Source organism: Musca autumnalis, unplaced genomic scaffold (genome assembly GCF_047663935.1).
Source record: "Musca autumnalis isolate F117 unplaced genomic scaffold, ASM4766393v1 scaffold_5, whole genome shotgun sequence".
Lineage (NCBI taxonomy): Eukaryota > Metazoa > Arthropoda > Insecta > Diptera > Muscidae > Musca > Musca autumnalis.
In genome coordinates this window covers 203,688,674-203,702,129 of record NW_027412088.1, presented here as the reverse complement: position 1 = coordinate 203,702,129, position 13,456 = coordinate 203,688,674, and the positions used below count along the sequence as shown (strand labels likewise).

The 13,456-nt window shown below is 37.4% G+C and overlaps 1 protein-coding gene across 3 annotated transcripts in view; it reads right to left on the bottom strand.

Moving 5' to 3' along the window:
* The window catches only part of Cam (Calmodulin), a 45,755-nt gene that overhangs the window by 18,242 nt on the left and 14,057 nt on the right, over positions 1–13,456 (bottom strand). For 2 of the 3 annotated variants that reach the window (XM_073990181.1, XM_073990182.1), the window contains exon 3: positions 5,902–6,076. In XM_073990181.1, coding sequence (XP_073846282.1) covers positions 5,902–6,076 — 175 coding nt within the window. Of the gene's footprint in view, positions 1–5,901; positions 6,077–6,167; positions 6,393–13,456 lie in introns of all 3 variants that reach the window. The other variant, XM_073990183.1, reaches the window with a different exon arrangement.

Genomic DNA, 13,456 nt, shown 5'->3' with positions numbered 1-13,456 from the left:
ACCTAGAGGTTATACAAAAACCTAGACCTATACCTACAATTTTCGGTGGATACGTTGTTTGACCATTGGGAACCTCAAAAGCCAAATTATAGATAATTCTGTCAGAAAATGTAATGTAAAACCATAAAAATACCATAAAAACGTGGACCTATACACACAATTTTTGGTGTAGAAGTGTTTTGACCCATGAGAACCTCAAATGCCAAATTACATTCAATTCGATCCGGAAATTTTGTTAAAAACATCAAAATAGTTAAAATCGGGTGGTGCAGTTATATGGAGACTGTATCAAGGTGTGTCCCAATATAGCCCATCGCATCTATGCTAAATTTTAGACGCAAAAACAAATTGGAATTCCATGGAGGAGGGCGGGCATAAATAAAAAAGAACCTCTAGATATGATCCATTTTTCCCATTACTTCTCCAAGTATTTTATTGGAAAATCTTTCCTTTACCGACATTATTCGGAAAAATATGAAATAATTACCACAGATAGTGTTTTTTATGCTGATTCCAACGCTGTATAATTTTTGTTGGGGAAATGTATACTTCCCGATATATGGGCCTCTGAAGTTCCGAAAATTCCCTTGTTTAAAGGCCGGCTACTTAGAGAAAATTTGTAATTTAAAAAAAAAGGTTGTTCCCGTTCCCGAGATTGGCTCCTGTCCATAGGAGAAAGTCTCAAATCCCGGCCGAAGGCCGGCTATTAGAAGAACCTTACGATTTTTTTAAAAAAAATTGGAAACTGTCGGTGAAGGAAATTTGTTCCTTTTTTCTATTTTAGCTTTCATTCGAATTTGTAATTTGTACATGGAAGTATCCAAGTTGGTACTTTAATGATAATTGCACAATTATTCTGCCTCTCACTCTGAAGATTAATGACTAGTTTAGAACAGAGTAGGTAGGCATATATATATTAAAAAAAATATATTGACGATATAATGACGTTCAAACACGCTTATACTTCATTTATTTTTGAATTTTAGAATATTTATTCCACGCAAAGCGAAAGAAAACAAATGAATACCTGGTAATTAAGTGGTCGTTTACCCCTCTTTTGCTTTGTTCTTGTACTAAATACAAATAAAACAATTATTATGTATGTGGAACAAGAATTTTAACCAAATGTTGGCTATTCGTGGAAAATAGAGGTTGGGGAGAGAATTCGAAAGAAAAAATGTAGCTTGATTAACTACAGATCTAAAAGGAAATTATCTTTTCTTTTAAACTTCGATATGTTCAGAAATAAGCCACTTTGCCTTGAGTGCCTCCGAAGATATCTCTCCATTTTCATGTTAACGTTTGCAATTGACTTCCCCCCTCCGGTATCCAGAAAACAGAATTCTTACTTTTTCCTGCTGCTTACATTGTTGTTTTTCTTTTTTAGTTTTTTTTTTTATTTTTTTGGTAAATTGTTTTCCATTTCACTCAGCATCTTTTTATAGAATTTTATTCATAAAACTCAACAACTAAAAATAATTTCCAACTATATAACATTTTTTAATTGTTCGTTTTTTTTTGCGAAATATTGCATTATTTTTAAGCACCACGAAAGTGTCATTTCATGCTGCTGCGTGCGGCACAAGAAGATAAAGAGGAAAGCAGCAGTAGAGCGGGCACCACAAGTAAGCAGTGTATAATTTTTCCACTTGTGCAGTATGGGGTGCTGCTCTGCATAATTTTTGGCAAAACGCAATAAAAAAAGTGGACAAGAAAAAACTTAAATAGTCTCGCAATAAAATGCTACGTTTCTGTAGCTATGCGTGACGGCTTTATTTTTGGAAAGGTTAAAATCCTCTAAAAGCCATAGCAAACACCCACCCGCTTTCACAGGAGCTGTGGGTGTGTGCACCAGAAACACATGTGTCATCAACATCAGAAGCAGAACACAACAAACCTGCCATACATTACTGATATGCTGGCTTGGCTGGCTGTCGCCTTTGGGAATTTCCATTAAATATTTGTTCTGTGGCATCAAAAAAGAAGAGACAACCACCACCACCAACCAAACCATGTTAGAGGAAGAAAGGACCATCGAGATGTTTGTCAGAAGCTATTTACTTGTTCCAGCTCTATTTTGCCACAAATTATTTTTAACAATGTATGGTTTGGCTTATCATTGGGGGGTTCTCGTTCGTTTGGTTTCTCTTTTTGTGGTGTGTGGGTGGTTGTGATTCTTCTTTGTCTTCCTTTTTGATGTGATTTGCTTTTCTACAAAGTATCCCTTGTTTTGTTTGCTGTAATACACACAAAATTTTGATTGAAGGTATACCAACGTATTGTCAAAAAAACAATGTTACCCTGGATTTTTGCTGATGTCTGCATTAGCAACATCATCTCATCATCATTTTGCAGCTTTTCTGACAAGTTCCAAGCAGTAAAGGCAGCAGCAGTACAATCGAAAAAGAAGAAGGGAGTTCTCATTTGGTCTGTATACTGTTGCCTGAATTTTGTTATAAAGCAAAACTGTGTTAGCAGCAAACATGCGCAGGACAGCATGACCAAGTTTTACTGCTTTCTAGTACGGATCCCTTGTCTCTTTAACATGTTCCCCCCTTTTAAAGTCAGGGGAGTTTTTGTTTGAATCTAAAATGCTCAGCGAAATGAAAGAATGAATTTGAACTCTTTTATGAAGGGTTCAATAGATAAATTTAATAACTTTTTAGATGAAAAAAAAAAATAAATAAATAAAAAAATAACTTATAAAGATTACAATTTTTCCATTAGAGGAAGAACAAGAAAAAGTTGCTTATGGAAATGTTTTAAAAATGTTAAATTATTTAAAAAATAATATTTTAAAACGTGGAAAATTACTAGAATCGTCTAATTACGGAATATTCTCGCCTAATTGACAAAAATAATACCTTTTTGGACATAAAAATACGGAAATAAAAAAATGGGGAAAGGGAACAAATTTCACACGGAATTTTTGTTTATGATTGCCCAGTATATTTCCTATAGAATTTGGGGTTGTTATCCAATCTCCTGATGTGAGATCACTTGAAATACCCAAAGACGTAGTAAACCTCAAAGGGTTGCACTGAGGCATAGTGGAATAATAAGGTGTAACGCCAAAAACAGCTGATCTTCATACCAGTTGTTAAAATGCGTTATTGTGAATAAAATCACATACAAAATGTAAACAAGCAATTCACAGTAATGCATTATTGTGAGCAAATTTGACGTTGACATGATTTGATGTAACATCTTCTTATTCCACCATGCACTGAGGGTTATATCTATGAGCATTTCAGGTGGTGATTTGAAGATCTTTATGAATATAAATACCCATCATACCCTTATTATTGTTGTTTGTTACTTTCCACTCACAATGGATTAGAAAAAATGGACTTTGTCCATTAAAAACATTAGAATGATTAAGGCCATAATTCCATTTCAATATCAAGAACACCATTATGTTGCACCAACTACGCCTTTAGATGGCATTTCAATAGGGGTGATTAAAATTCTATATTTAACATAAAAACCACCTGCCTTATCTTTGGCCCAAGCTATGATAGGGTCGGTCTTATCTTTTGCAACAAGTTTTGGGAGTAAATAATAAACTAATATTGTTTATAAAATATTCAAAATATTATGATGATTAGAAACATTCTTCTGTATTCGATAGTGTAAGGTTATGTTTCTGGAAAAACTGGAAAATATCTTTCATGATCCACTGACAGCTAAAATAAAGACTCTGGAAATAACAAAAAGGGTTTGGTAGGGGAGTAAATTCGATCAAACGATTCTTCTTCTATCCACACCGGACACCACCGGTGAGGGAAACCACATAAAGTCCAATCAATCCCACGGCAGTGGGTTTTTTTTTACCGGATTCCCAAGGTTCATCTAACCCCAAGGTTCATATACTCTACAGAAGACGACCCCAAGGGTCATCAACTCTACAGTAGACGACCCCAAGGGTCATCAACTCTACAGTAGACAACCCCAAGGGTCAACAAGTCTACAGTAGACGACCCCAAGGGTCATCTACTCTACAGTAGACGACCCCAAGGGTCATCTAATCTACAGTAGACGACCCCAAGGGTCATCTAATCTACAGTAGACGACCCCAAGGGTCATCTACTCTACAGTAGACGACCCCAAGGGTCATCTACTCTACAGGAGACGACCCCAAGGGTCATCTACTCTACAGGAGACGACCCCAAGGGTCATCCAATCTACAGTAGACAACCCCAAGGTCATCCACTCTACAGAAGACGACCCCAAGGGTAATCTACTCTACAGTAGACCACCCCTAAGGGTCATATACTCTACAGTAGACAAACCCAAGGGTCATCTACTCTACAGTAGAAGACCCCAAGGGCCATCTATTCTTCAGTGGACAACCCCAAGTGTCATCTACTCTACAGTAGACGACCCCAAAGGTCATTTACTCTACAGTAGACGACCCCAAGGGTCATCTACTCTATAGTAGACGACCCCAAGGGTCATCTAGTCTACAGTAGACGACCCCAAGGGTTATCTACTCTCCAGTAGACGACCCCAAGGGTTATCTACTCTCCAGTAGACGACCCCAAGGGTCATCTACTCTCCAGTAGACGACCCCAAGGATCATCTACTTTACATTAAACGACCCCAAGGATCATCTACTCTACAGTAGACGACCCCAAGGGTCACCTACTCTACAGTAGACGACCCCAAGGGCCACCTACTCTACAGTAGACGACCCCAAGGATCATCTACTCTACAGTAGACGACCCCAAGGGTCATCTACTCTCCAGTAGACGACCCCAAGGGTCATCTACTCTCCAGTAGACGACCACAAGGATCATCTACTTTACATTAAACGACCCAAGGATCATCTACTCTACAGGAGACGACCCCAAGGGTCATCTACTCTACAGGAGACGACCCCAAGGGTCATCCAATCTACAGTAGACGACCCCAAGGGTCATCTACTCTACAGTAGACGACCCCAAGGGTCATCCACTCTACAGAAGACCACCCCTAAGGGTCATCTACTCTACAGCAGAAGACCCCAAGGGCCATCTACTCTTAAGTAGGCGACCCCAAGGACCATCTACTCCACAGTAGACGGCCCCAAGGGCCATCTACTCAACAGTAGACAACTCCAAGGGACATCTTCTCTATAGTAGACAACTCCAAGGGACATCTTCTCTATAGTAGACAACCCCAAGGGTCATCTATTGTACAGTAGACGACCCCAAGGGTCATATACTCTACAGTAGACAACCCCAAGGGTCATATACTCTACAGTAGACGACCCTAAGGGTCATCTACTCTATAGTAGACCACCCCAAGGATCATCTACTTTACAGTAGACGACCCCAAGGGCCAACTACTCTACAGTAGACGATCCCAAGTGACATCTACTCTACAGTAGACGATCCGAAGGGTCATATACTCTACAGTAGACAACCCCAAGGGTCATATACTCTACAGTAGACGACCCCAAGTGTCATCTACTCTACAATAGACGACCCCAAAGATCATCTATTCTACAGTAGACGACTCCAAGGGTCATCTACTCTACAGTAGACGACCCCAAGGGCCATCTACTCTACAGTAGACGACCGCAAGGGCCATCTACTCTACAGTAGACGACCGCAAGGGTCATCTACTCTACAGTAGACGACCCCAAGGGTCATCTACTCTACAGTAGACGGCCCCAAGTGCCATCTACTCTACAGTAGACGACCACATTGGGCATATCGAATTCTCTATGGACATGACAAATCCTCGCAACTGTTTTTTTGGCAAATATCCACACAATTTTAATAATATTCTCAACATTTTCTGGTCCCCTTCAGCCATAAGGGCTGGCTGGGTAGATATATATTATCCCTTAGTCGATTTGTTTGTGAACCCTTTAAATATAGCAGGAATTTCCCAAAAACAAACAAAACCACTTACCATCAGCATCGACTTCATTGATCATATCCTGTAATTCAGCTTCTGTGGGATTTTGACCAAGTGATCTCATGACTGTGCCCAATTCCTTTGTTGTGATGGTGCCATCACCATCTTTATCGAATAGTGAGAAAGCTTCTTTGAATTCGGCGATTTGTTCTTCTGTTAGTTGATCGGCCTGGAGAGAAAAAGAAAGAAAAAATAATTAATATAAAAATTCTTTAAGGACAAAACCACAAAATTCTTTAAACACACAAGGCAAGATTTACCATATTATTCACACCCTTCTTAGATTACACGAAAATAAGCCAAACCGCAAAATTTTTAACCACAAAACGAGCGTTTTTAGAAACTGATTTGTTGGGGGTTGGGAAAGCCCACTACGGGGGGTGGGTTTCAGTTGTACTATTGGAACTGCGTATAGAATGATCTTTTTAGGGTATTTTATGTCCTTTGCAGCTGAGATTTGTTGTCTAGTTATTCATCTGCTGAAACTGCGTTTTGAAAAAGTTTATATTTCAACAGATTTCTATTGTCTTTGGTGTTAATTTTTTTGTTGTTGTTTCTATTTTGTATTTGTTCCTTTTTTATTTTTCCAACAAATTTAAATTTGAATTGTAAAGCGTATGCTAAACGACGATTCTCCCTGGGCTCAAAAAGAATGTAGAACACACAAAGTAACTTTTTAACATCAACAACAACAACAGCGACAATTTTTGTTACTTTGGGGGGCATATACAATTACGAACGTTCGGAGAAGAATGCAAATTCATGTCGCAAATAAATGCGCAATCGAATGCCTGTCGTCAGTCATCTATATCTTGTGCTTCTTCTGCCAGCTAGGCAAGCAAAAAAGGTGTTAAATTTCAAAATAACATCACACATTTTTTTTGTTATTTTTTTATATTCTAGACGTTTAAGGTAATATCTGGGGTGTTGACGTCAGTAAAGTCAGTAGTAGATAGATAGCTAGATGGATGGATGGCGGACTGGAATGGTGGTGATGGTAATGATGTTGATATTTACATATAAATGGCATGCGTGTGATATGTACGTTTGAAGAAATTGTTTGCTTAGGGGCTGGGCAGAGTTTGCTTGGGTAGGGGGGAGGGAGTGAAGTATGCATGGAAAAACCTACATATCCATGTATGAGTGTGAAACGTGTCATTATTATATGGAGGCAAAACACAACAGAGCCCATCTAACGATCATCGAAACAGACTTCAATAACACCATTTCAAGGATGGGGTTGTGAGGTACATATATTTGAACAAATGTAGGCACATCACACAAACGAAGCTATTAGTACAACTTCCACTCCTGCTCTAGACTAACACCCACCCACCAATCTACCCCCATCATCCTGGCACTATTTTATTGATTTCTAAATTACGTTTGAAATGATGATAAATCCCCCCTCATATTCATGGAAATGAAATTGTCTTTCGTATTAACAACGCTAAACATTTCCTTTTCGGCTAAATGGATATGTTGATATAGCCATCAATCATAGTGTCTGTGTGTGTTTGTATGTATTTTTAGCATTTATTTTGAGGCTTTGTAAGGTGGTGTTAATTTTCTTTATACCCTCTCAAAATAACAGACAAAATAATTGTTTAGCGTACAAAGTTGTAATCTTCTTCGTTTTTTTTGATTTGATTTGTTAATTATAACCTGAGAAGAACACACATTCATTCATTATCATGGCTTAGCAAGGTGTCAAACATAGATAACAAGTAAAAACATACATAAAAAAACAAATACAAACACATAAAAACATATAAAAGCAATCCCACGGCACCACGGGTACTGTTGGACCAGTCTATCATTTGTGATTTGTCTCTCTTGGGGTAATTTTGGAAAATCCATTAACAAAATGTACCATAGTAAAAACTCGCCCGAAATTTCATATTCCTTAAAAATCTCAGGTATCAACATGCCTAGCGGAGGCAGCAACCATTTTTCAGTCAGATGCTGATTGCGATTCTCCAACACATTTTTTGAGTTAATCCATATTTATATTAGGCAATTTTCCTTGCGGCAATTGTCAGTTTGAAGGAGAGAGAGGTGAGGCATATGGTAACCCTTTGCCTCTCAGCACCCTCTCTCACCTACAAACTGACAATTGCCGCAAGTAAACTCGCCTAATGTAAATTGGGACTTGCGAAAGGAAAATTGTCTAATGTAAATATGGACTTACCGACAAAAATCGGCAAAATTATGAATGAAAACTATAAAAGTTGACATCACTGTTGCTATCGGTAGAGCTTAAGATAAGGTCACATTAGGCAAATATTTGCTCCAGAGCAAATAAGCGTAAATGCATTGAAATTAATGCTCACTTGCTCTCAGTAAGCTCACACTTGGAGACGACCCATAGTAGACGATCTCAAGGGCCATCTACTCTACAGTAGACAAGTCCAAGGGTAATCTACTCTTCAGTGGGCAAGCCCAAGGGTAATCTTCTCTACAGTAGACGACCTCAAGAGACGACCTACTCGAAACAAGTCTCGTTTAGGGGCACCTCTCCGATCGGGCTTAAATTTTTACCATAGGTAGTCCTTGGGACCCTGAGCACAACTATATATATCTTTCCCGGGAGAAGTCCATACTTCCCGAGATATGGGTCTTGACATTTCGGGAAGTCCTACTTTAACGCCATTACTTTATTTATGGGCACCTCTCGGATCGGACTGAAATTTTCAGTAGTCCTTGGGACCCTGATCTCAACTATATATATCTTTCCAGGGGGAAGTCCGGGATTTAAGATTTTCTCCTATGGACAGGAGCAAAAGTGGGCTACGCGAACAAAAGTTTCTCCAAAATTATAAGTTTTCTTTAAGTAGCCGGCCTTCAGTCGGGATTTAAAACTTTCTCATAAGGACAGGAGCAAAATTGGGCTACGCGAACAAGTTTCTCCAAAATTATAATTTTTCTTTAAGTAGCTAGCCTTCGGCCGGGATTTAAGACTTTCTCCTATGGACAGGAGCAAAAGTCGTAAACGCAATCAAAAGTACTCACCACGAGCTTTACAATGATACCCATATTGCCCAAGTACAAATAGTAAAATGTCAAGACCCATATCTCGGGAAGTATGTACTTCCTCCGGAAAAGTTATATATCGTTGAGAGGAGAAAACCAAAAGACCAAAGAGATCCAAAAAAAGAGCCTTTTAACTACTCAAACAAAAATGTGTTAAAATTTGTGGTGGAAGTAGGACCGATTAGACAATTTACGACATCAATCTAAAATTTGTACAAAACATTTAGAACCATATCGGTTATCCACTTCAAGAATTATCGTATTCGCCAGCAGCCAAGCAGACGTAGGTCTAGGTCTAAACATATGTGGGATCTAAAACGCATCCTCGAATTATCTCAAATTTTATATAGCCTCCCTCTTTGGCCACGACAGATTTATTAACCTTATTAAAATATACCTAAGAACCTGAAAATCAAGTTTTAATGATGTGTTTGCCTTCTATTTTGTATGTTTTTGGCTGAACTCTTGAATTGCTGCTAAATATTCGCTAAGGAATCTATGGTTATACTTCATTAAATCTACCAAAGATTTTCAAAATCAAGTTTTTGTAAAGTTTGTCCCAAGTTCTAAGAATCTAGCTTGGTTTGTTGTGAAACGTTACTGGGGAATACATATGTCAAATGCTCTTTAGGCCTTGGCTTTATTGATTGCCTTTCCGATTGTTGTTGTTTTTGGAATGTGAAATGGATGTAAGAAGTGAATTTGTTTATTTCGCTTCTTTTGGCAAGCTAATATAATAGCAGCGATTGTGTTCTAAAAAAGGTTATCTCAAATTAAGATAACCAACCACCAGAGATTGTGACATGAAATGCAATATTTTATTTAATGTTGTTAAAAATCCAATAATTGACTCTGAAAGATAGGGAAGAGAGTAGTGGTTAAAAATGAGTCAACAACTTAGAACAAAATATGTATTTTTCACGTGATTTTATCAATGTGAGCATTAAATACCTATAACGAATGCGAGAATTTAATTTAAATGCCACAAAGAACCCCAAGATTGGTTTGGGGGATTATTTTTAGTCCAGCAGGAGGTATTCTAAAACATTTAAAAGGAAGATATTGGTTCTATTTACTTAAAAGTGCACCTAATTTACATTGTACATTTGAACTTACACTCTCCTTATGCATATTCATACTATTCCTTGCCATTGGTCATTGCTAGTTATTATAAAATACACTTCAAATTTTGTCTTTTTTATTTTTCGTATATTCTTGATTTACTTGAAATTTACTAAAAAGGAATTGTCCAAGACTTTTTATAAATTTGCAAGTCGTGTAAATCAGCTGTGAACTCTCTCTGTGAGCACACTGTCAATGTTATTATTGTGAATGAAGATTTCACAATGACTTGGAGGAAAAAGAATCACTGGTACTAAAATCGTTAAGGAATATACGGTTTGTTACTGTTCATCTACTCCAAAGACTCCTTTTGGGTAATTTATAAAACTTCCTTAAGGATATCTTTGGTGTAAATCAGCTGTGAACTCTCTCAGTGAGCACACAGTCAATGTTATTATTGTGAATGAAGATTTCACAATGACTTGGAGGAAAAAAGAATGACTCGTACTAAATTCGTTGAGGAAAATACGGTTTTTAACTCTTCATCTCCTCCAAAGACTCCTTTTGGGTAATTTATAAAAAATTCTTACGGATATCTTTGGTTTGGTCTCCTATCATTTTTCTCATTGTGTTTTTAACATTTGTTGTCATTCATAGCTTTTTCAGGTTGGGGGCATAAATTGAATACTCTACCAGCTGGCGGAAAAATCTGAAATATTTACCACAGGTAGATCTTTACGTCCTGATTACAAAAATTTAAAGTTTGTTGGAGGGAAATCCATACTTCCCGAGATATGGGCCTCTTAAGTTCCGAAAATTCCCTTGTTAAAGTAAGAAAAAAAATTAATTAAAAAAATGTTTTCGTGCCCTAAATTGGCTCCTGTCCATACGAGAAAGTCTTAAATCCCCGGCCAGAGGCCGGCTACTCAGAAAAAACTTACAATTTAAAAAAAAAAATTACAGATTTTTTTCCGTCAGCTGGTAGAGTATTCAATTTGTTCCCAGGTTGGTTACCTTCATCTTTGAGAAGTCTCCATTGTCCCTTCTTCTAGTTGCATACGAAGAACATTATCCTCCTTCTCTCATTAAAATGTAATTACATCTCTCTACCCTATCTTCCCTTCCTACCTTAACCAACAACAACGACAAGGTCATCACAAAAACAAACCACAACAAAGTCCCATTTCATTGAAGTTTCTAGAATTTGCTCAAGGTAATTAAACTTAAAAAAGCAATAACAACAACAGCAGCACAAATGTGTTACCCGCCCAACAATAAAGAGAGAAGGGGGAAGTGACAACAAAAAAACGTGTAAAGGTGGAAATTCAAGTTGGAAACTAATTTCACGCTTTTATTATTTAGATTGTGTTTCACATGAAACCCAATGAGCATCATCACCACCACCATCGCCGGTATTGCCATCAAAGCATAGCGCTCACAAATATGCCAAAAACAGGCAAGAAAACAAAAACAAATAAAACCTCAGAGGCAAACAAAAAAACAAAACTAAAAACAAATACTCGGAATCAGTCATTCAATCTTTCAATAAACACAGCAGCCACATACACAACACACATAGTACTGCTGCTCCTCTTGCATTTAAATAAAAAAATGTTATAGAAAACCACTGAAAGACAACAAAATCATCATCAACATCATAGCCACCCCACCATCATGAGGCAGGCAGCAGCAGAGGAATATCATGATTCATAAAAATAATGTTAATGAGCAAACAATAGTCACCTCCTCCCCTCCCCCACCCAGCCCCACCGCTCTGCTCCTTGGCTAAAACACAAACTATGTGACCACAACAACAACAAATAATAGATCATTTGTTTTAGATAACGCAGCATAAAAAAAAAAACAACAACATCAACAGCCACCATCACAACCGGTGTTGGGTACAAATATCAGAGGCACTGCTGCTGCTTGCTTTGCTTTTGTTTTTGATTTTTTGCCGAACCCAATTGTAAAAGTGTTTAGAAGTCAAGTTGATTCATTAACTTAGAATGAATGCGAGTGAGTGAATAATCCAATAATAGGTTTCAGATGCCGTAGAGAGGAGTGAAGGGAGAGTGGACGACAATATGAAAACGATATGCATTTTTATTATTAATTTGTTGTTATTTTTGTATTATTTCAAAAATATTACGAGAAAGTTAAACAAAATGCATCATCAGATGAAGAATAGAATGATTGTGAATGGTTATTTTAGATCTATGTCTGATATCGAGACCACCTTTCAATGTGAAATTGATTACAGGATCTTCAGACAATACACGGAATGTCAAATTACAGACAATTTCATTAGAAAAGTTTACTTAAATTGCAAAATACCGATATTTGGTATTAATGAACAGCTATAACAAAACATGGTCCTATGTATCTATATTGACAATTTTCACTGTGGAAGATTTTTGAATTCCAAATTAGTAAAAGAAATGCTAAGAATTTCACAGAATTGCTTAAGGCCAGAACAGTATCAATCCTTGCTTGCTTCCCCAAATGTCAAATTATAAAGGAATCCCACAGCCTCTTTGCAAACCCGCCTGCGTTCTCCTTTAGGATGCTCTGGCCATGATACAATAAGAAGGTAGCATTATCAGCCCAGCTGATGGTAACATAATGTGTCAATTGCATTGAATTTATGTCAATTTTTGACATCTTATGTTACCAAAAACGGCAGTTGCTGCTACCTTCTTATTGTATCATGGCTCTGGCATTCCTTTATAATTTGACATTTGGGAAGCAAGCAAAGCAAGCGACGATTGATTCTGTTCTGGCCTTTAGATCCCCGGCCAAATACCGGCTATTTAAGTTAATTTTCAAGACAAATATCTCGGAAAGTACGCAGCCATAATCTGACCCTTAATTCCCCGTGAGTTTTGTCTTTTGCTATCTGATAATGAGAAAACTCACGGGAATTTGCGTTCAGAACACTGATACCCATCCAAATAGAGCGATTGATGTACAACATATTTTGAGCACCACTGCTCAAAACTAGTTTCAAATAATTCCAATGGCTGCTCTAAGACGACACTCGTTATCCTTAGGAATTTAAAAAGTATTCAAAAATATAATTGGAAAAATACTAAGCCGATGACTGAGAAACCAATAAGTTGTTTCATTTTTCTCCTTTTCTTCGATTTATATAGAAGTATCCTCAATATGGTGATAACTGCGAATGATTGATTCCAAATCAACCTGCAAAATTAAATAATTATAAAATATGTAGCAATTAAAGATTCTAGATATCCTTACAATTCGCTGAAATATCCTTCAATCATCTAGGGAGTCCCTCCTAGTGTTGAAACATTCATTTTCCATGGAAAATTCTTTGCAAGCATCGAGTACACCACATACTTGGCATTATATCAATCAGACGATATACCTCTGTAGACTTATAGTATGACTAAATCGTTGGAGAATTTTTAAATGCGCTTATCTTATCTTT